Below are 24,266 nucleotides of genomic sequence, written 5' to 3'. Positions count from 1 at the left end.
GCTAACATATATATATGGAGTCTAAAAAGAAAAAAATGGTTCTGTAGAACCTATGTGCAGGACAGGAATAAAGACCCAGATGTGGAGAGTGGACTTGGGGACACGGGGAGGGGTAGGGGTGGGCTGGGACGAGGTGAGAGTGTGGCATGAACATACTCTACCACATGTAGGATGGCTGGCTGATGGGAAGCAGCTGCATAGCACAGGGAGATCAGCTTGGTGCTTTGTGACCACGTAGAGAGGTGGGGTAGGGAGGGTGGGAGGGAGATGCACGAGGGAGGGGATATGGGGATATGTGTATACGTATGGCTGACTCACTGTGTTATACAGTAGAAGCTAACGCACCATTGTAGAGTAATTATAGTCCAATAAAGATGTTGGAAAAAAAAATCAGTTTCCTTTAAGAATGCCCTTTATTGAAGCAGTACAGGTTATTAATTTTATTAAATTTCAACCCTTGATTATACATCTTGTGAATATTCTCTGGAATGAAATGGGAAGAATGCATGAAATAATCCTGCCTACTGAAGTCCCCCAGTTGTCTTGAGGTAAAATATCATTTCCTGGTTTCTTCTAAATACCCAAGTGGAGATGTCAGGTTAGCAGTTAGTTATAACTGACTCTTCACTGGAGTACTCACATATTTGCATATATTTGAACATGCATGAATTCTAATTCATACATGAAATTATCACATTTCTTTCATTTTGTATATAGAGAAAATCACATTCGGATTTGGTATCTTGCAGAAGTTACAAACTTAAAAATACATTTGCAGAGGTATCTCAATTATCTTGACCTTTCAGGCTCGGAGACTACATCTTGTCCCATGGAGAGCACTAGGAAAAAACTACTTGATATAAATAGTTAAAGGGCAGTACTCCTGTTTTTAATCACCCCCCCTCCTTGTTTTTAAAGTCCTGACCAGTCCAAGGAGAAATCAGAAACTATATCAGAATCAGAACCTTGATCCTTGTGCTGTATATGTGGATTTACTTAAGAAAAGAAATTTTGAAACATCAAATTTGCCAAGTGCTGTCAGCGGCAGTATTGGGCTCAGATTTGATTTCTGTATAGTCAGACTTCACTAAATTTTTGCTTTCAGTCCCTGTTGGATGGCTGTTACATTAAAGTATAATGTTCTGTAATAGAAAAACATAAAAGCATTTGTCTCATAAACATGTTGTACTTGATCCTATAAAGCAGTGGTTGCTAAGGGAACTATTTGCCAAGAAGAAAAACAAGGTATTGATTAGGATGGGGGGCATAGAATGGAAAGGGTTTCCTCTCAAAAAAGAAAATAAAGGCATGTAAGACATTTTTGGCTTTAGAGTCAGAGGCCTCCTGACTGGACCGGGTGACCGTGACATTTCCTGAGGGGATGGTCAGGCTTAGCTGGGCACCATCAGGTGCAGCCTGTCGCTGTTGCCGAGAGGCTTCTGCTGAGAACAGTCAGGAGCTGGAGAGGGCATTAAGGGAAGTTGCCTTTTAGTTCTGATTCCACACTCAGGGGAAATGGTCTTCCTGTGGGGGGGCAGAGAAAAACATCTGGCAGTGAAAACAAATTGGCCCTGAGATGGACTCCTTGGAGGGGCTGTTGATGCCAGCCGGCTGATAAGAGGCTGAAGTCTAGAGCTGAACTGGGAAAGAGACTAATGACAGTTGATGCCTAGAGAGAAAGGTACCAAAGTATATCTGAGCATTTCTTCAAAATGCCTGCCTCATTAATGCTTCACTAATAAGGTTTTTGAATAAGATTTTTATTATGTAAACATGTTCATTATAATGAAACATGTTTTCCTTGTTATACGTCTATGCATTTGTTTACAAGACATTTTCTGTTAAAAAAAAAAAAAAAAAAAAAGCATAGTCAACAGCATTGACCATACCAGTGACATGGAAAACTAGATAGAGTTACTGAACGCTTGTACTAAGTCCTGGGGTTAAGGGGGTTCAAAGTTGGATAAGACCTGGCTCCTCCTGCACGTGAGGCCTCTTTGTCTAATAGGGAAGTTAGACTTGCATGAAACCATTATTAGAAAGGGTAAGAGGTGTGCACAGGTGTTTGTAGGAGCGTGGAGGATAGAGAGCTCAGAGTTGGAGAAGACTTCTCAAAGAGGTAACATTTGACTCGGGTCTTGAAAAATGAATAGGAGTTATCAGAGGAAGGCTAGAAGGAGGTGTTCCAGGCGATGATACTCTGTGAGCAAAGGCATGGGAGCATTTATTGAGGGTTTGTAGTGAGAATCTGTGTGCTTATTGGAGCATTAGGATGTGTGAGGCATTGGTGCACGATGAGTCTGTACAAGTAGGTACAAGCTGTATCATGAAGAACCTTGTATTATACAATAAGAAGTTTGGACTTTTTCTTGTTGGCAAGAGAGAACCAATGAGCAGGCTTGTCTTTTGAGGAAGATGATTCTGGTTGACCGTGTGGGAAATGGGGTAGTGCAAGGAGACAGGTTAGAGGATGCTGCAGTGGTTCAGGAGAGTGATGTCTTCAGGGAGTTCCAGTTATGATGGAGGGAAGGGATGTTTATTGTGGAAGAAAAAATCTGCATCAGAATCCACTTGATTTGGTGATACATTAACTGCATATATTTACAAAGATAGTAATAAAGATTTCTTCTTGGAATATGGGGTGGGAAAGAGGAGAAATACAGTTTTTCAGTAGTTCAAATGTTACTTGAGTTTCTTACTGATTTTTAGGTTCCTAGGGTTGAACTAATTTTGAATTACAAATTTGAATATACGGTCAAAAGAATTTCTTTACGGTAAATTTTGCTGAACTGTATTAGGCTGGTGGTACTAATAACATGTCAACAATTAAATATAGAGATAAGAAATTGTTTACGTGAGCCATTTTGTCATGTGTTATAACCAAAGACTAAATTATCACCTACTTTACTGTGTTGAGTTGTTTCAGTATATTCTATTCTGGTTTTCCTTTCAAAATAATTTAGTAATTTCACTGTCGTCTTGAAGATAGGAATGTCCCTTTGTGTGTATACATGTTATATACCTGTTATTTCTAAAGACCAAATGCAGTCTAAATAGGAAAATAAATCTTAAAACAGATAACTTGTGTTTTTGTTTAAACTTCTAAAATTGTTTTACTAAGAGATGAAGCTTTGATCAAATAAGAGAGCCTGATCTTCTGAAATCAAAACACAGGAGATTTTCTATTCTCCCTTTTCAAATAATCACCCTGAAGCTCTTTATTTTGTAAATGATATCCTTCTAAAGACCCCTTGACAAGAAAATTATTTATTTCAGTGAGGGAGAACAGTCTTTTCCTGACTTAGGCAGTAAGTCAGCCATGTCACCAGAAGGAAAAGTTAGCCTTATAAAAATTATAGCCATTTGTTTGCGCTGTCTTTTGTGAAAACACATTCTTAAGATGTCTTTATACCTGCCTTACTTTGAGCAACAAGTTTAAGTATCTTAAATTCAAGCACTTTTAAAAGATTCTCTCCAGATATGGTTATCAGAAACATGTTTACTATTTAATAGTCAGTACCCAGTTAAGGTGTGATAAAGTATCTATTAAAGATAATGTTAAGAGGGGGGAAAAACTCATAACATCACAGAGACTCAGAGAAATAGTCTGGTTTCCTACAAGAGGCATTTCAACTATGAGGAATATTATTAAGGATTGAGTCTTGCTGTGGTTCTGTCATGTTTGTTTCATTTGTCTGAACTGGTTCCCATGAAAGTTGGTTTTAAAATCTACTTGATTTCTTACAGTCAACTCCATTCCATGGCCCAGGATACTGATATGGTCTCAGCCGCAGAATTTGAGGACCTCAGCCTCTCACTAGGCTATAGTCCTTAGTTTTGTTTGTTGTTGTTTCTGGCTTTGGTTGTGGGCAGTAATGGACATTAGCATTTGTAATGAAGTGCATTGGAGGGCATCTCCTCCGTTGTATCCCATTCCTGACTCCTTGGGTGGTGTCTGTTTACATTTATTAGCACTGCCTTGATATATGAAGTTGCAGAGCTGTTTTAAACCTGAAGCTGGTCTCTACCAGATGGGGTAAAAAATTTGGGGGTTTTTTTGGAATAATTTTGTAGATTGACAGATGTAGTTTTATTGAACATGGGAAAATCCTGGAATCTTTGTTTAAAATGAAGAAATTTAAAGGAATCTCAATTGTTTCTGTAATAACACATCAGAGGAGTAGTGGTTTTTGATCAGAAACGTTTGTATATATAGCTAGTTAATGTTGACGTGTATGGCTATATTTCAGTCTTCTCATTTATTAGGAGGTTGGGTTTCATTCATTTGTAAAATCGCAGCCAAACTGCCTTTCGTAAATTGAGGTGTCAAAATCGGATGTTAATCTTGACATCCTCGCACATTTTTGCTTTCAGACAGGCCTTTGAATGAAGCTAACAAGCAAACGTTATGTGGTTGTTAATTGTTTTACAGATGAGAACTGGGATGACGACCAACTGCTTGGTTTTGAACCATGCAATGAAAACCTTGTCTCTGGCTGCAATATAATCAATGGGAAATGTGAGTGTGACACCATTCGAACCTGTAACAATCCCTTTGAGTTTCCAAGGAAGGATATGTGCCTTTCAGCTTTAAAGAGGATTGAAGGTAAGTACACATTTTCAGTCATAAGCGTTAGCATTGTGTAACTCTGAGCAGTGATGGTATTTGAGCTGGAAAGGGCAAAGACAAGCTTACAGAGATTGGTAGCTTTGATAATCTCAAACAAGATGCAGAGAGTTGACTAGGTACGGACGTGATGGCGTATGTGTGCCTGTGTGTCCACGCACGTGTGTGTTTCCTGAAAGCGGTGGAATGATCATGCTGCGGTAGTACGGCCAGGGTAGTTTGTGCCAGCCTGCCTAGGTCATCTCTGCATAATGGTTGATTTCACACGTGGCATGCTTGAGGTCAGCATCTGTTGTTACCATGTCCATTCTGCGTGATTTACCATAAGATGGTGCTCCATGAGGAGAGCGCTAATTAGAAATGCAGCTCATCTGGCAAGAACGTGCATCTCTTTAGAAGAGGTGGGAGATTTGTGCAGTGGCGATCGGAGGCTGAGACTGGCTGAAAATCATATAGGTGTGGATGGGTCATTGGGTGCTTCCCCTCTGGAATGAAGTCAGAAATCACATTAAAATAACAAGAAAATAACGTGGCCCATAACTTTTATACATTCATGCATAAAACCTAGAAAAGAAATTTAGGAATTGAAAATATCAAGTAATCAAGTAATTAGGAGTGGCATGCCCAGAGCTGAGTGCTGTGCCTCGCCACCAGAATTAACAGAGGGTGTGGCATGGGCTTGAGTCTCAGCCCTGCCCCTGATCAGCATTGAACTCTTGCTGAGCCCCAGGTTCTGCTCAAGGAAAAAAGAAAACTGAATGAGACTTTAAGTATACCTTTTGTCTTTACAATGATGCTGCTCAAAGATGGAGAAGTTGGTAATATAGTTTGGAATACCCAGGATTTTCCAAGTCCAAAATCAAGCTTATAAGGGCAGTAGAGCAAGGGCTGAAGTTTTTGAATTGTATTCAGTTTCTCAGACATATTAAATGGCAGTAAAGAATGGGAAATGTGCAGTAGCCTCTAAAATAGCATTACTCTTTGTGTTTACCAATGCTGCTGAATCTTTAAAAGAGAGTACAATAGAAGACAACAGAAATAAAATTTTGGAAACACAGAGAGTCTTAGATAACATTTATTCTAGTCCTTGCATTTGAAAATTGAAAAACTCAGCTCTACACGGTGGATGACTGACAAGCCAAGTTCTAACCGTGTAAAGTCTTTTTTGAATCACATTATGCCATAGACAACACAGTTACCAAACTCGTTTTTATTGTCTTGCGGCTCTTTACTCCCCCCGTCTTCACCCCCGTTGTCCGCTAAAAAAATAGTATATTTTGCCAACTTCAGTGTATAAACTTGTAGGGGTAGAGATGAAGCGGTCAAATGTCTATTAAATTAATTTAATTATTCATACAGATTTTATCACGTCATATAAAATAATACAGCAATTTAGAGTATTACTTTTTGCTGTTCTTACATTTCACAAAACTGTTTTAGTCCTATTTCAAATGCCTCACTGTCACTGTCATTGTCTTTGCTGGAGCTGATTTCCGTGTCATTTAACACTGTTTCCTGAGCACACCCTCTTTATTGCCATCTAAGTTGTTGGAGATGCAGCAGATTTTGAATCCAAGTTATCACAAGAAGTTTTGTTCCAAAACACGGTGTCTTTTCACATAAAACTAGGACAGTTACATTTTTAATTAGTGAGGTGTATATTTATGATCTTTACAGTGTGGAGATTGACTGCATTGATTTTTCAGGTGTTTCTGAAAAGGCTGTTTACAAGATCCAGCACTTCCAATTTTGACATCATTCCCTCAGGAATAATTACTGTGGCTGATTAAATTTCTCTATGCCCCCCCTCCCCTTGTTTTTTTTAACAGATTCTGTCTGATGGCCTCTTTATAATCCGAAAGTAGGACTGGTTGAGGTCATTTAAGGTTTATGTATCTTCCACAAATCGTACTTGTTTTTTTTAAAATAAAGCACCCTGTAATATTTGAGGCCTTGTAAGAAATCAATATTGGGGGATTTCCCTTTACTGTGAGATAATTTTGAAGAAAAAGCTCTACTTCTATTCAAGTATATATTGCAAATGAAAGAGTTAGTGATGGTATATCACTGTATATAATTAAATCATTAATAAACGCAATGAAGACTTGGGATGCTATAGGAATTTAGGGCCAAAAAAATGTGACCTGGCATTATATGATAAGGTATTGTGGAGGAGGAGGAGTCTGAACAATTTGGAATTTGGATGGTGATGGATTCCAGGAAGAAGAATGATATGGACAAAAGAATAAAATGTACAAGTGAGAGTTGCATGACTTACATGAAAGACACTTGGGAAATGAATCTAAAAGAGCAAGTTTATTTTTTTTTTGCCATGGCAATAAAAGTGCCAAATCCTAACCACAAGACCACCAGGGAACTCCTGTAAAAGAGCAAGTTTTTATGTTGATAGGTGATAGGAACTAAAGATGGGGAGGCAGGACAGGACCAGATGATGAAATGTCTTCCACATGGCTCAGGGAGGTTAGGCCTGGTGATAAGAGCTATCGGAAATCACTGTAGGTTTATGAGCCGACAGCAGCAGAGCGTGGAGAAATCAGTGTTAGGCAGATTGGGGTTGTGGGGCGTGGAAGGAATTTGCAGGTGGAGGTTCTGTTGGAGAGCTTGGTGGAGCTTGTTGGAGAGCTGTTTCCATTATTTAGATGTGGTGTCACAAGAGACTGGTCTAGGGGATGGCAGGGGAAAAGCAAGGAAGAGATGGAAACACGCCATTTTGATGGAAGAACGTGCAGTATCTGCTAACAGACAAGGGAGGGATGAAAATACAAAGATGATTCTGGGGTTCCTGACGTGAAAGAGTAGAAGAATGATAGTACGAGTAACAGAAATGGGAAAACATCTCAAAAGGTGGAACTGAAAAATGAGGTGGTTGTTTTAGAGAGATTTAGGGTCAAGAGGCACTTTAAAAATGTGGAAGATATTACAGCATGTTTGAATGACGACAAGAATGATCTAGTAAAAAGGGAGAAACTGATAATGTAAGCAAGGTGATGACTGCAGGAGCAAAGTCTTTGAGGAGGGAGAGGAGCAAAATTGTTCCTCTTTCTCAGAGATGTGTAAAACAAGGCCATCAGCTGACATTGAGGCGTAAGAAGGGGTGTGAAAAATTGGGGAGGGAGAGGAAATGGAAAATAGACATCTTAGAGAGAGGACGAGTGAACTAAGTAGGGAAATGTATTAGGGTCACCTGCTAGTGCTGATAGCTTACTTGAGGTTATAAATTTGAAGGGAGACCAGCCAGCACAGTTGTGCGCTTTTCCCCAGCTCTGGTGCATGCAGTGGAGGTGGAGAGGTGGCTTTAACCAGGGTTAGGATTTTTCCTGATGAGTCTGATACAAAGAGAAGGGCACTGAGATTGAGAGTTATGCAAGAGAGTGCTTATGGTGACTGGCCATGCCATTGCTGCTGGGAAGGATACAGCAGCAGTCAGTAGGGAAGGAACAGAGGCAGAAGTTCTGTAGATAAATGCAACACCTACATGTAGTTGGTACATCATGTGATTGCATGTGCTTTATGCAAACAAGGTGTTATTTTTTTAAGGGGAAGAGGAAGAATGATCTGAAATTAGTGATGAGAACAAAGAGGACCCCTACCCCACCCCCAGGATTTATGGCATGTGGGCGGTGAAGCCGTCCCCACTTGAGAGGACTTCAGGGAACAGAGAGCAGTTGGGGAGGAGGACCCAGGTTTCCATTAGAGCACAGAGGTGAAGGCAACCATCTGGAAGGGAGAATGACAGCAAAGGGGATTTTGGTGATGACAATCCACGAGTTCTAGAAGGCACAGTAGAAGGATTCGGATGGGAGGGTTGTGCAGAGCATGGGTGATTTTGCAGAGCCAAGGAAGATTGAGTCCAGAGATGATGGATGTACCTGGTAAGTTTAGACTTAGTTCTTGAGGTTTGTTATGAGAAGGTGAATAGTTAGTTCTAGTTAAAAGACTTCCTTTGAGGACTGCTCTCTGGGGCATTTTGTAATGTGAAGGTATGTATGCAGTTGGGGGTGGGGCAGAAGGACTAGTGTTCTTGCCAGAGCATAATGGGAAAATGTGGGTCCCCATTACTACGTTTTGTGAGTGAATTCTGAACATGAATTTTAAGCATAATTACAACAACATTTTTAGAATGTGTGGAAGTCATTGCAAAGCATTTCAATACCATATTTATAAATTTATAGAGAACAATGGCAGTTTCAGGGTATTTTAAAAAAGTTCTTGTGTATTATACTTTTTTAAAAGGGAGGGTATTGGTCCTGGATTTTAATGAACACATCATCATAAAGTCAGTTTGTCACAAATTTAGAGGAAATAGGATACTGGATAAACAGGCGGCCATGCCTTTGTACGGAATAATTTGTCAGAATCATCTTTGTTTCTCTGAGGAAGAAGAGAAAGACTGATAAAGGGAATGAACTGCAAGTCATCCCACCTTGATCTTAACAAAGCTTTTAGTTTTATGCCATACTACCTATTTATCATCGGTTTGGTACATGCTGTACCGAGCTCCACAAAAGTTAAATTGATACACCACCAGAAGAGGGGACCACACTAACAAAAACAGTACCAGCCTCTGTGGCTGCCACAAGGGTTTTCTTGAGGGGCCTCTCTGGGCTTGGTAATGGTAGTTAAAGTTGATACGAAAGACTTCCATGATACAGTGAATAGGTTGGACTTTTAAGTTTGCATGTGACTACAGGTTGGGGTAAGTAGCTTTTGTTTTCTAAAAAAATTACTATAATTCAGAGTGGTGGTAATAAAGTCGAGAAGTAATCAGAAATATGAAATCATGCCAGATTCAGAGAAGGATGTAAAACACCCTAGAAAACATTCGTCTGTCGATCCATCCATCAGATATTCATTGAGTGCCAAACATGTACTAGTCACGGTTCCAGTTGCTGAGGATACAGCTTTCGTGGAGCTCACATTCAGAAGGGGAGGGGTGACAATAAACACAAAAGTGAGCAGGAAAGTATCATGGAGTATGATAAGAGCTATGAAGAGTAATTGTCAGGATGATGTGATAGAGAATTACTGGGTTGACTGGGGAAGTTGTTTTAGATAAGGATGTCAGGGGAGTTTTCCATGAAGGAAGAGCATTTGACCTGAAATCTGACTGTAAGCAGGAGTCGAACTTGTGCTGATCTGAGGGGAGAGAAGTCCACGCAGAGGATACTGCAAGTGCGAAAGCTCTGAGTTGAGAGAGAGCTTGGTGTGTTGAAAGAATGTCGAGAAAAAGCAAGAAGGTCAGTGTGGCTGGAATGTCATGGGGTGTGAGGGGTGGGTAAGGGCCAGGTCACACAACGCCTTGTATTAGATAATGACGAGGTGTGTGGATTTTGTGATGAGTACATAGGAAGCTGTTAAAGGATTGTGAACAAGGGTGTAATGTAATTTGGTATGTGTTCTAAAAAATGAGCATGGTAGAGAAGAGACTTGGGAGGAGGCTGGAAAGATGCAAGAATGGGAAATTGTCCACAGGTAGTGTTCAGGTAAGAGATAAGGGGGACTCAGACCTGAGAGCTGGAGATGGAGAGATGGGTGGGTTTGAGATGATTTGGAACTAGACTTGTTGATGACTTGTTGACTTGATGACTTGTTGTAGACTTGTAGACATGTGGGGGTGAGAGAAAGAGGAATCCAGGAGCACTCTTAGATTTGGGGTTTAAGCAAACTGTAGTGTTCTTTACTAGGAGCAAGAGCAGATTTAAGGAGGACTCAAGAGCTTTGTTTTGGATAAATTAAATTTGACACCGAAGTAGAGCTGTTTGTCATTTAAGTAATTTTTGATGTAATTAACTCATTAAGTAGCGTTCATATATATAGCTTCATGATAAGTATACTGAGGGCTACAAAGACAGACATACATCCTTGAGGAAAAGTCAGCCCTTTCCACAAGGAGGTCTGACCTTGTTGGGAGATTCTAGAGAAAAATAAAATCAACCCAAATTCACACTGATCTGTCACTAGGCAGAGTCTAGCCAAAGGGATATCTGTGTGGGATCCATAAAATATGTTCTTAAATATACTTGTTTGACATCACACATCACGTGGATTACTGGAATAGTTTGGGTGCTGTGGAACTTATTCCTGTTTGGAGCTATGCAGTGAACATTTTGCAAAAGGAAGAAGACACTTGGGACTTAAGAAAGTCCTCCTTTGTTTTAGCTGAAAGCACTTAGAGGTAATGTTTAAAGTTTTCTAATTTCAGGCTGTATTTAATTATTTTTTCTCTATAAGATATTTTAGAGACAAGATAGTCAAAAATTGTCATGAGGTATTTTATATCATTGTCTTATGTTGAGTGGACAAATAAGAAATAAGAACTGCTATACATTCATAGGAGGGGTAAAGGAAGGCTTTGTGGAGGAATTGGGAACCGAGTCCAACTCGGAGAAATGCATTGAGTGGTTCAACAGAAGGGAAAGGAGAATTGAAGAGCAGCATTGGAGATAGACAAGAGAGGATGGACAGAGGGAGCCAGATGGAAGGGATAAAGGTGGCAAGTCAGTGGGCTTTAGTGGCTGATTGACTTTGGAGGGTGAGGAAGAGGAAGACTCCTAGATTTGGGGGTGAGGGGTGATTGTCAAGATAGATGCTTGAGGGGCTTCCCTGGTGGCGCAGTGGTTGGGAATCCATCTGCTAATGCAGGGGACACGGGTTCGAGCCCTGGTCCGGGAAGATCCCACATAAATAAATAAATAAAATAAATAACTAAAAAAAAAAAAAAAATCAAGCTTTAAAAAAAAAAAAAAGAGGGGCTTCCCTGGTGGCGCAGTGGTTGAGAATCCGCCTGCCAATGCAGGGGACACGGGTTCCTGCCCCGGTCCGGGAAGATCCCACATGCCGCGCAGCAACTGGGCCCGTGAGCCACAACTACTGAGCCTGCGCGTCTGGAGCATGTGCCCCGCAACGGGAGAGGCCATGACAGTGAGAGGCCCGCGCACCGCAATGAAGAGTGGCCCCTGCTTGCCACAACTAGAGAAAGCCCTCGCACAGAAACGAAGACCCAACACAGCCAAATAAATAAATAAATAAATAAATTTATTAAAAAAAAAAAAAAGATAGATGCTTGGCAGGGGCATGATAGTCAGGCTATGTATAGTGGTGTCATATACTAGGATGTGGAATACAAGGAAAGCAGCCTTATGGGAGGCAGGATGAGCTGGATATTGAGTCTGTTTTGTTATGTTTGAAGTATCTGTGGCGAATCATGGGAAAAATGGGAGTTATGGGTCTGGAACTTAGAGATCTGGGCTGGAGATAAGGATTCATGAGTCATCCTCCCAGGGAGAGTATGGTGCTGTCAGTGACCTTGGAGTTTATAAGTGATGGGAGGAGTATGAGCACTTTTAGGAAGATTAATGTGTCAGTAACGTGCTTAATGGAGGAAAAAGCGCCTAAAGTAAGTGTTAACACACCAAAATCAAGACGAAATGACCTGTGCAGCGACGGTGGTGCAGGAAGCATCGAGTGCTCTGTTAGTATAGTGGAAGGAAGCCTCAGAACTGTTAACGTCAGCAGACTGAAAGTTAGCCTAAAACACAGCTGTTGGCACCCAACATAGTGGGATGCATAAAACAATATATCATTTTAATTAACTGATCGGTTACTTCATTGATTTGTACCCCCTTATTCAAGAAAGCCTTTACAAGTGTTTGAGTCTAGGAGGTCAGACCCACCTGAGATTAGAGCCATTCAGAGTAGGAGCGCGAAGATGATGAAATAATGGGATAGGAAGGTGAAGAGATAGCGTTGTAGTCGTAGACTCTTTGAGTCCAGAAGGATCCTCTCCTCAGCATTCTGTACAAGTGCCTTCTGAGGCTGCTCCTTTCATTTTAGAGCTGCTTTAATTCTTTTTTTTTTTTTTAAATTTTTATTTATTATTTATTTATTATGTTTATTTTTGGCTGTGTTGGGTCTTCGCCTCTGCGCGAGGGCTTTCTCCAGCTGCGGCAAGTGGGGGCCACTCTTCATCGCGGTGCGCGGGCCTGTCACTATCGCGGCCTCTCCCGTTGCGGAGCAGAGGCTCCAGACGCTCAGGCTCAGTAGTTGTGGCTCACGGGCCCAGTTGCTCCGCGGCACGTGGGATCCTCCCAGACCAGGGCTCGAACCCGTGTCCCCTGCATTGGCAGGCAGACTCTCAACCACTGCGCCACCAGGGAAGCCCATGCTTTAATTCTTTATTCATTCATTCATTTGTTCACTCAAAAAGTATGTATCGAGCACATGCTATGAGTCACTGAACCTCAGATGCCACCAGTTTGACTTTGTTTTGCCTTTAACTGAAAGACCATTTTCTAAATTGCCTGAAAGGTCAGGTGCATAAATTGACTCACATTTTAGATCCACTGTGGAAATTGGCTTTTGATTTTTTTTTTAAAGGAATTCCTTTATTTTTATTATTTATATATTTATTTTTGACTGTGTTGGGTCTTCGTTTCTGTGCAAGGGCTTTGTCTAGTTGTGGCAAGCGGGGGCCACTCTTCATCCTGGTGCGCGGGCCTAACTATCGCGGCCTTTCTTGTTGCGGAGCACAGGCTCCAGACGCGCAGGCTCAGTAATTGTGGCTCACGGGCCCAGTTGCTCCACGGCATGTGGGATCTTCCCAGACCAGGGCTCGAACCCGTGTCCCCTGCATTGGCAGGCAGATTCTCAACCACTGCGCCACCTGGGAAGCCCTTGATTTTTTTTTAAAGATATTTTATAAATGTCTTAAATGATATTTATAAGCATTTGTCCTATCTCGGAAACTTACATTGCATGATATGTATGCTTAAGCAGAAATTAAGGATTAGAAAGAATATGTTTATATGGGCTTTCATATCTGTATTTTTTCTGCTGCTTAAAGCAAAGGGAAGTTTGATTTTTACATTGTAAGATGTATCCTCTGAAGCTAAACTAATTATGACACAAATGGCTTCTGTTTAGTAGACTTTTCTTTCAGTTTTTAAAAATCCAAATAGCAGTTGCTTCAGAGCCTTAAGTTTTATTAATTATTCTGTGCCCTAAATTTACTATTTCAGTCCTGCCTAAGGAAATGTTAACTATTACGTGAGCTTCTTACTCCATTTTTAGTTTTCTACATTGCACTTTTTTTCACACAAGTAAAGTGTAAGTGCTAAATGTTATTCTTGGTTATTATCTTTCTCTTGGTCTGTAGCCTACAGTACAACCTGTGCTGTGTGGCCTAATCAGATATTCTGGCTCTTAATGCCATCTGTAATGTTTGTCAGTAGACACACATTTAATTAGTATGTAGAAAGAATTACGATTCTCTCTGCTTTTATTCACAGAACTTTTTTACTTAAAAGTTTTTTGGTTTTTTCTGGGGGTGGGATGCTCACAAAAAAGTACCCCAAGAAAATATGATCAAAGAGAGCTGGGCATATTACTTAGTATCCAGTCCATCTTTGAGGTAGTGCAGCAGAATTCCCTCTTGACCCTCTAGCCACTGGAACAGTGCTGGATGGAGGCACTTTCATCTGTAGCAAGAAATCTGCTGCCATCCCATAATACAAGTACAGAGATGACAGGTACACCCAACTCTGTCCCATCCCGAATTCCCACATGGGGCTTGAGGTCCACGGTGAGCCCTGGGTATCACGCACAGGAAATCGCATAGGTTTCTTAAAGTTGAGAGAGCTTGACCGTCATACAGAGATTTTGATTTACCGGGACTGGACCAGGATGGGCGAGTCTGCATTTCCAGCCACCCCTCAGGAGGAGCTGTTACGGCTGGTTTTTCACCACACTTTGAGTAGCAAAGTCATAGAGGGTTTATGTGAATCTGCCTCCCTGGATTTGCTGTACTGCTGTGAGAGAACATCTTGTCTTTAAGTAATCAATCATTGGACTTACTTTCTAATACATTTTTGTTTTTAAAAACGGAGCCTATGTATAAATTGCTTTACTTCAAATATTAATACATAGTAATGGTTTTATTATATGACTTTAAAAACTTTTTTCCAAGTAAATATTAAAAAGAAATTAAAACCCCACTGAGGCATTTCATACTGCATGTGTGAGATCACATGGTGAGGAACAAACAAATTCCCAAACTTTGGATGCTGGGGAAATTGTTTTGTTTTTAGTAGAGATGATTCTCTATATAACTTTACCTTTTTGACCTTTGCTAAACTTTAGAAATATGTCTAAGACCTTATATCTATGAATTTTTTTTAGTTATATTTATCTGCATGGTATTAAATATCACTATCCCCGAATCTTTCATAATATAGTATTGACTATAGTAAAAATGATCCAGTGTAATCATTCATTCACAGGCTTAGACATACTGAGAGTCAAATTAAATGTTCTCTCAAAATATAACTGCTGTGTACTGTAAGATTATGATACAGCAGCATTAAATTTATACAGTCCTTACAAATTATCAGTACTGTAATTATTCCATTGGAGGGCGGATAGAAACGGAGATAGGTGTTGTACATTTTACAAGGTTTATGAAGTTTAGGGAACTTTGGGAAGCACTTGGCCCTTCAAAACTGCTGTTACATAATCCTTGATAATAAAATATATGTACTGAACTACCAAAAAAAAAAAAAAAAAAGAGAGAGAATCTCTCAAACTCTGATCCTTACTTATTTTTGAAGCCAGGCATTCTGTGTTGCAGGGACTGTGCCTTCTCTGCTTCCAGACATTCATATGCACCGATTCACAATTCTTAAGTTAGTCATTTACTTCATTAAAATTACTCATCACAGATTCTATTTTTCTTAGGCTAGGTACATCTGAAATCAATGTTATGCTTGTGAATATATTGCTTTAGATTATCTAATTTAAAAATATATTTTTGAGGAATTAAGTTAACATTGCTTACCAAGTTTAGAAACACTAACCCTTCCCTTAACCAAATAAGAAACACATTTAACCTTACCTTCACCTCCTTACCATCGAGGTTCCCCTGATTTTGATTTTTGCTTTAGCTGGCCAAGTGCCATTAAGGTACTTGTTTAATTAAGGCAGTAAGGCTTTTATGCAACTTTACATCTGTATTGCTGTTACCCTCTATAAAAAGTCATGTTGATAATGTGATTATCTTTCCTTGTTTGGTTCATATATGTAAAATGATTTTGAAATCTAAATACACGTGTTTTACTTTAAATTCCAGCAGCATCCCGGAGAAAGTGTAGACAAAGTTATTTATTTTCATAAGTATTTTATTTACGTTGACAACCAAGTCAGTATTTTAGAGTTTTATGTTTTGGGTACAAATTGTTATTTTGATGTCTTGATAACTGGTACAGAGGAAAAAAAAAAAAAAACCAAAACATCTACCAAGAGGCGGAAACCAGTTTCGAGTATCTGGGAAATCAAAACAGGAAACTCGGGGAACTTGCATAAGCCCAGTTGGAGAGGAGCAGTTGGCTGAATAATTATATAATCATACCTGCATTTTAACTGTTGGAAGTCATGCGGTGACCTTCTGGTGGTTGTGATTTCTTGTGCCTAGCAGGAAAAAAAGTCATGATTAAATTTGTTATATCCTTGTGCTAAGATAGGAGTGTGTGTGTGTGTGTGTGTGTGTGTGTGTGTGTGTGTGTTTAGAGGGGCATTTCATTCAATCATTTTGGGGTTACAATAAATGGTGTAAAAATTTTTTTCAATCTGACCCTTAGAGGATGCTTGCTGTACAGTTACAGGTAAATTGGCAGTACTACTTTGTTCTGTTTATTGATGTCCTTCCCCTTTGTTTGCTTTAGCTCTTTATCTGTACTTTCAGCCCATCTCTTCTGTCCCAAGCTGTGTGTAGCTCAACCATCTGTCTGTCCTCTTCCTATACCTTCTCCCAGGTTAGTGACAGGAGTACCAGAAATTGTAGGTGAACAGTTTTTGCTACAAGTGTATGCTTGTTTCAAGATTAAATACCATATGCTTAGTAATACTGTTTTAAAAAACACACTCACTGTTAAAAGGCCAAAAAACAACCTGACACCTTTAGCCAGAGAAATGGTATTCTTTGGGGACCATGCTGAAAACTGTATTTCCACCTACCAGGGATGCTTAAGAAACATTCATCTAAAGCTGGCCTTTAGCAGGTTAACGTTTTAGCTTCTGGGTAGCGCTGAGTAGTCCCTTGCGAATTTGTGGTTTCTGACTTGGCTGTAGGTGACCTCTCAGTTATTCCCAGGGCTTGGCGTGTGCTCTATCACACAGAGCTGCTGAGTTGCTGCTTTGCCCAGCTGTGTCTGTCTCAACGCTGGCCCCCACAAAGGCTTTTCCTGACATGAGCAAAGGGTCTGGAATCCCAGCCCAGGAGGCCTTCTGAGCCGCTGCAAAGGGAGCCGAGTGGGGACCACTTCCCAGAGCACGGCCTCTCTGAGAGGAGTTACAGCTGCCCCTTCTGTGTCCTCCGGCCTCAGGCCAGCTGTCTCCATCAGAGTCGCAGAGGGTGTGGACCATCAGGAGTTGTCATTCCCAAACTCAAGCCATTAAAACCTCATTAATTAGTGTAATCAGTATTCCCATACCATAACCTGGGGTTTTGGATAATTCAGGCAAGCTTGGTGGATTGTATTTGTTCTGCTTATGCAAAAAAAAAAAAAAAAAAAAAAAAGTCTGTTCAGAGGGAAGTTCAAGAAAGAGTTTGGGAGCATGAACGCTTTAGCAGGAATTTGCATTGCATCAAAAAGTGGTCATTTCAGATGTTCTGATAATTTTATCAATATAGGTAAGGATTCTCTGGTAGGTAGTGTGTTTTTTCCATTTCCCAGCCTTGCCAGTATTTACCTAGTACCTTGATTAAGAGATCCTCCAGGAAAAAGCAACAACAACAAAAAAAACATTTTTGAATAGAGAGGGTTTTAATTTTTAAAAAAACATGAAAATCTTTATTAATGGAAGGAGACAGCCATGAATGCATATAATCACGCATAAAGATATACCTCTAGGCAAAACTACAATTTCCTCCACTTCTTCCTGTAGGCTAACAGAGCTAATTTAGGAGAAAATGGTGAAGACTGCCAAATTTGTCTTTTCTCCCCTAAGCCCACCCCATTCTGTTCTTTCAGGTTTTTCCCACCTCAAAAGCCCAGCATCCTTTCTCTCTTTACCACCAGCACCAGTAATCTAGGAAAATGTTTAAATACTTACCTCTTATTGATCGATTACACTCTAGAATGTTGCTTCATCCAGCATTCGCATTATAATCCTTGCTAATTGTGAAATTCCTATCGAAGGAATTCAGCCCAGAAGGAGGAGAACTCTTTAGCATGGAGCAAGAATCCCTAAAGTTAATCCTGCCCCTTCCTGACTGTGTCCTGCACACCGGGGGAGCATGGACCTGGGTCCAGCCCAGCTGTACCAGGGCATTCAAGGCGACATGGAAAGGATGTCGCCTCTAGTGGGAGAGATGAGATGGGCACACAGGCAGTTGTAATAAGGGCAGATTGGCCATTCCTGGTCTGAATCGTGTTGTACATGGTTGGCATTCTAGAAGATACTGATAAAAAATAAATCAAAGCTTAATCAGTTTACAAGCTATTTTGTGATTTATAGAACTACTATATTTACTTCCAGAGCTGGTGCTATATCTTCTTTGTGAAATGTATACTTTCTCAGGAAAGTTATTTAAGAGCACTAAAATTCAGTATTGGGGGTTTTTTTAAATTAGAAATGCTCTAATAAAAGGAAAATTTGACTCATTCCTTAGTTCATATTGACCACTAAGATATTGTTCTGAGGATTTGAATAATTTATTTTGAAACTTATGAGACCATTCTTCTAATGGTGCATAGTCTCTAAGATAAGGATAGTGGATTCACATTGGTTGTTGAAACATCTAAAGCTGGGGATACACCTTTTATAGGGTGCCTTCCTGCTTTTGATTTTCGGTCTCTGTTTCTAAGTGTTCTTTGCATCAGGAGGAAGTAACAGTATAAGTAGTGCCTGTAAAGTTGGAAGAGGGAAGGAATTAACATGTAATGAATTAATATTTGTGTGAGTTTTTCAGAGACTGGAATGTTCCTTTAAATTGTGGATGTGTTTTTCATTTCTGGCTGATAACTTCCTGGTTTTCCTACACTTCATTATTCTTTTCTCTGCTGCTGGGATTCTTTTTTTTTTTTAATTTCCCGAAAAGCAAGTAAAGTGCTTTCTCCTTATCAGTAGCCTTTCTTTTCCTGTTGCAATAACAAAAGAACAATACAGGAATTTAATAATGTTAAAAAATTGATACCCCTTTTTCTGAATATATCCGTGTATTTGTCTATAGATAAAATCCAGGTTTTATAGACATAGAGAAAAGCTGCGTGTCGGTAAAATGAGCTCATATTTTATCGTGTCCTTCTCATTTTTTTTTCCTTTTACCCAGTTTGGAAAATGAAATAAGGGATTTTTTTTCCTCATCAAAATCTGTTCCCATGGTCTGTTGTTAAGAGTCACAAAGTCCTGGAAGTTAGAAAGATAGGTAAGACCAGTTGTTGTTCCCTTAATAGAAGGGCGTTTCAAAGGTGTCTGGAAAACATTCTGATCTTGTTTATGTATTTAATTATATAAAAGACTGTTATTTACTCTCTTTGCTGTTTTGGCAAAAATAAAGTCCAATCTGCTTCACAGAGCTTTTATAAATATCAGGGGTGTATTTTTGCAACAGTGGACATGAAAGGAAGCTTGTTTCAGTGTTTTGATGCAGTTTGAGTTCATGGCAGAGGTGCATTTAAAGTGGCTTCCTCAAGTATCCTTGAAACCACATTGAGCAAGGGCACTGGTGACCTGTCCCATGGTGGTCCTGCTATGGCCTCAGAGGACCTGGCTGGCTTACTTCTAAAGCATGAAACAAAATCTAACAATCTCAATTGTTTCTGACCCAGATCTGGGCAATTAGTGAGGTTTTTAAACTTTCTAAATACCTTACCTATAATATATAAAGTGATATTTATCTCTATGGCAGTAAAAGGAAAATATAATATGATCCTATTTATATGTTCCTGGTGCCTTTTGGTGTTCGGGTTGCTAATCACAGTGGAACCTTCTGAATGTTTTCTAATTGAGAGCCAACTTATTTTTTTTCCATCAGGAATTTTTCAGACAAATTAGGCCGTGGTGTCACACCTCAGTGTGACATGGAACTCCCCAAAATTTTATGTGTTCTCTCATGCCTCCTGGCCTGACTTTGTGTCTACCTAAATTCAGGCTGTATTATAGTGTTTTCCTTGAGGGTCTTTTAGATATATCAATAACTAAGCTGACATCTTTAATTCAGAGAGTATATCCCATATGGATCTATAATAGTGTGTTTATGTGCATAGGAAACATGTTTTTTCTATTAAAAAAATTATACATGTCACATGTGCACTTGTGTATTTTCTGTGCCAGAAAGTGCGATCTATACACATATGTCCCATGTGCATATATGAATCTATAGCTAGATGTATGTAAGCACATGTACACACATCGTGGCATAATAGTTAATACATGGAAATAAATGAAACCATAGGATTATTTTTTATCTTACCTGATATGTATATGTCTGTATTTACTTATATGTTATTAAATATGACAGTGCTGATAATGGTGTTACCTTCTCTCATTAAGAGTTTTCTGAAAATTTTGCTCATCTATTAGTCGTACAATCTAAGCCCCAGCTCTACATTCCAACAGTTTTTCTTAAGAATTGGTGTAATATTATGCACTTTGTGAATAGCTTATAGAGGACAAGGCAAGAGTCTTCAAATAAATATTATTCAAACTCCTTCCACTTTCATTTCCCTTATCACCATAACAACCACACCCAACTTTGCTATTAAACCGTGTTGTCTATCTGCTTCCCACACGCTAGTGAAGCTGACCCTTTGAACAGCAAAGGAAATATGAGAGATAACGTTGAAAATTGTCTTCCTTCTGTTGACATTTCGAGAGCAACAAGTCAGAAAGCTTGTCTCCCTCTGGGTAGACAAGAGGCTACGGGTCATGATTAGATGGTATGTCCATTAGTAACCGTGATGACTCCCAACAGAATTATTTAAAACATTCCAGTGAATAACTCAGAATTCTGGTAAACAAAAGGGGAGTGGTTGTTAACTGACAAACTGTTTCAATTTTCTATATATGGGAAGGAGACTACTAGGGGAGAAGGTAAAGATCAACAGAAAATAGAAGTCTCCACATTTCTGAGGTTAGGTGATTCTGGATCACCCCAAGTGAAATAGTGTTTCTCAGGAGCCTCCACATATGGCCGTTCAGAGCTCTGCAGTGGGAGTTCTTTGCTGTGTTTTACTGCTCTATTGATTGATGTGAGACCTCTATACCATCTTTGCCACATCTTATAGTTGTATCACTGCTCGGTTCAGAGAGATTTTAATTAAATCACATACTGAGTTGATGCTTCATGGTTTTGAGTTACTAGTCTATTCCTCAATCATATTAACCTTTCCATCAAGATTTTTGCCAGCTCTTAAAGATTCCTTTCTTTCAGATATGTTTTGGAGACTTTGACTGATACGAGTGATATAACCAAATGGGGTGGCCCATTTGATAAACATTTTCTGAACATAATGAAACATGGTTGATTTTGTTGTATTTCCCATGGGCTGAGGTACTGTTTTCTATTACCAGAAAACACATTTGAAGTCTTTATCAAATGTGATGTTAAGTACTTCCTAAGAAGAGAAATAAAGTGATTCTATCTTGCATTTATTTACTGTTATCTGTAGCATCAGAAATAAATGAATGTCCCCAGAAAAAAGTGTTATGAAATTACAGCACATAGACATATTGAGGGACTGGGAGGTAGTAACTGTGAAATGGGCTTAAAAATGACTTTATTCACTTAGTGGCATTTTGGAAAAACTTAAGCAGTCAGGGAAATGAGCCAATCTGTATTAATAGAGAGCATTAGAAATTTAAGTAAATCGTGTTTGAAAGCGATACCAGGATTTCCCTTGAATGCTTCTGAATAAATTCTGCTCGTTTAATGTCAGTTAAACGTGTGTCACTGGCATGTAGAAACTGAGAGGGCCACAAAAATATCCACTTCGGGCTTTAAAATATTGAAGTCCTTTAATGTTCTTTTGACCTTCAGTTAAAGGACATAGTCACACAGCAGAGGAAATGCCTCACATTCTAGCATCTGGGTTTGTTTCTTTATACTTTTTTGGCACAGTTACAACAGTAGAGCTTTTCTTTCCTTAAATTTTTTTCACAGTACAGTCAACACAGGCTTCTCACACAAGCGGGAAAGGACAGTTGTGAGGCCAAAAGCAATGTTTCTGCTCTGCCCTCCGTGGCAGGGCCTCATTGAATGGCTTGTTGTTTCACAGGGAGCCTAGAACCGGAAAACAAACAAACAGAATCCCACACAAATACAAATTTTGTATAAAGTTAGGTACCTCCACATGTGCACATAAACATATGTATACATACTCAAGACTTCATATGAGCAGTCAGTGTTCTTTTTTTTTGAGCTTCTTGAGTCGTTGCCACTGTTCGAAGTATTTCATCTGTATATGGTTTGAGGATCTGCATCTGGATTTTTAGCTGCTTGAAGCTGCTTCTTTCAGCAGTTTCTCCGGTAGCTTGAGAAGAGAACCTAGTTTAATTAAAATTCTTATAAAGTGTATGTATTTTGACATGGGTGCTTTATTTCAGCTCTGTTAGTACTCTTCAGCCATGTGTATCATTTATCACTAAGGAAAGGTCACTTAAAACTTTAGGGAATGAAGCAATGGCATCTAATTTCCCATTGATTTAAATACTCATATCAAAACAGTAAGCTGTGAACATCTTCATATTTTCATGTTTTCTCAGCTTTACATCCAATAAGCTTCTGTGTGTGTGAGCTTTCCTTGAGATCTTGAATAATATGAAGCAGCATCCCCTAGGTGTTCTTTTTTTCATAGGAGTTGAGTTTGGTAACATATGTCTTTCTTTACAGTGGTCACCTTAGCCACTCACTGCTGAAGACCCTCTGGCTTTGGCATCGCCAGTGCTTGTGGGCCATTTGTGTAGTTCTGAGATGGAAAAGTTAGGGAGCAGTACTAGTATGCAGAGATGTTAACAGACTTAAAATTAAAAGTAGCCTTACTTATACTCCAATAAAGATGTTAAAAAAAAAAAAGTAGCTTTAAAAGTAGTTTTCAAAGCCGTCTGACTCACAAAAGCTTGTTTTGTCTGAAGTTTATGTATTGAATATATTTATCCTATAAACTCAAGTTGAAGGGGATAGTCATCTGCCCTTAGCAGATGCCTCTGTAGTTTCCCCTAATTTATTCATTCATGCATTCATTTTACAAATATTTGTGGAGCACTTGCTCTGTGTCAGACATTGTGGTAGATACAGAGTGAACAAGACAGACAAGGTCCCAGTAACACCGAGCTTCCAGTCTTATGGGGAAAATAAATAAAAGCCATAAACAGAAGTATAATAAGCGCGGTTGGATAACAGAATGCCGAGACCAAGATAGGACGGCTTGAGAAAAGTCTCTGAAGAGATGATGTTTAAGTGGTACCAAAAGTTAAGAAGGAAGTAGCTGTGCGAGGAGCCTAGGGAAGAACATTCTAGGCAGTGTGAACCCATACCCAGCAAGCCCAGTGAAGGAACGAGCTCTGTGTGCTGGGGGATGAAAGGTTTAGGGGCTGAAGTTGTAGCGAGTGGGGTGGGGAGAGCGGCAGGAGAGGAAGTGGAAGATTAGGGAGGGACTAAATCACAGAGACTCTAAGATAAGGAGTTTGGATTTTACTCTAAGTGTGATCAGAAGCCATTAAAGGGTTTTGAGCTTCAGGTGGAGATTGATAGGATGCCCTTTTTAAGAAGGTGAACTCTGGCTGCTCTGAGGAAAGTGTCTTGTAGCAGGAGGTAGGTGGAACCAGGGGGCTGGGGAGGGCACTGAGGGAGAGCCCAGAGGGTGCTACGTGGCCAGGTGGGGTGTTGGCAGAGGAGATGGAGAGAAGGGAGTGGTTTCTGTGTGTCATTTAGAGGTACAGTTAGAAAGTCTCAAAGTGATTGGATTTGAGGGTCAGGTTAAGAGGTGGGCTCCAGACTGACCCCACGCTGCTGGCTTCAACAGTTGGTGCCGTTTCCTGAGATGGGGAAGACTGGGCAACAGCTGGGTGGAGTCAAAGTTACCCTTTGAAATGCAACAAATACACCAAAGTAGGGGTGATTTTGAGTCCTTCTCTTCATATAGTGATGGTGTTTGGAAATTAAGTCATTAACGTGTATCACTGTCTGCAACACAAGAGCAAAATTCTAAGACTCCATCTTGGTTGTGGTTCCTCAGCTTGGTCTTCTGCCGACTGTCTAATCCTCTGGCTCTTCCACAGGCAGTGTTCCTCTCTGATCTTTGGTGAATGCTTCTATTTCTTCCCCAGGAGTGTCAGTACAACCCACACCCCAGTTTGCTTAGCTTCTCTTTAAAATTGTTCACAGATTCTTTCTGTACGTTTCTGACAACATGCATCTCCTGTCTCAGGCATGATTTATCTGACACTAGGCTCCCAGAGGGAACCAAGGCCACCTAGGGAAATGCAAGTGCATGTGTGTTCCTTTTCATGCACACTCGTGAGCTCAGGAGGAGGCCCCATGCTGTTTAAACCATTCTCCCAATCCCCTAGCCGAGGACCTGTGTTTGAATGTGGTAGGACCTTGTTATACTTTCTTAGGCTGTGT

The 24,266-nt window shown here is 39.9% G+C and overlaps 1 protein-coding gene across 2 annotated transcripts in view; it reads left to right on the top strand.

Annotated features, from left to right (window-relative positions):
- Nucleotides 1-24,266, top strand: part of CRIM1 (cysteine rich transmembrane BMP regulator 1) — a 207,022-nt gene that overhangs the window by 44,121 nt on the left and 138,635 nt on the right. For both annotated transcript variants that reach the window (XM_057558112.1, XM_057558111.1), the window contains exon 2: nucleotides 4,433-4,606. In XM_057558112.1, coding sequence (XP_057414095.1) covers nucleotides 4,433-4,606 — 174 coding nt within the window. The remainder of the gene's footprint in view (nucleotides 1-4,432; nucleotides 4,607-24,266) is intronic.

Source organism: Balaenoptera acutorostrata, chromosome 12, assembly GCF_949987535.1.
Source record: "Balaenoptera acutorostrata chromosome 12, mBalAcu1.1, whole genome shotgun sequence".
NCBI lineage: Eukaryota > Metazoa > Chordata > Mammalia > Artiodactyla > Balaenopteridae > Balaenoptera > Balaenoptera acutorostrata.
This window is presented reverse-complemented; position numbering and strand designations above follow the sequence as displayed.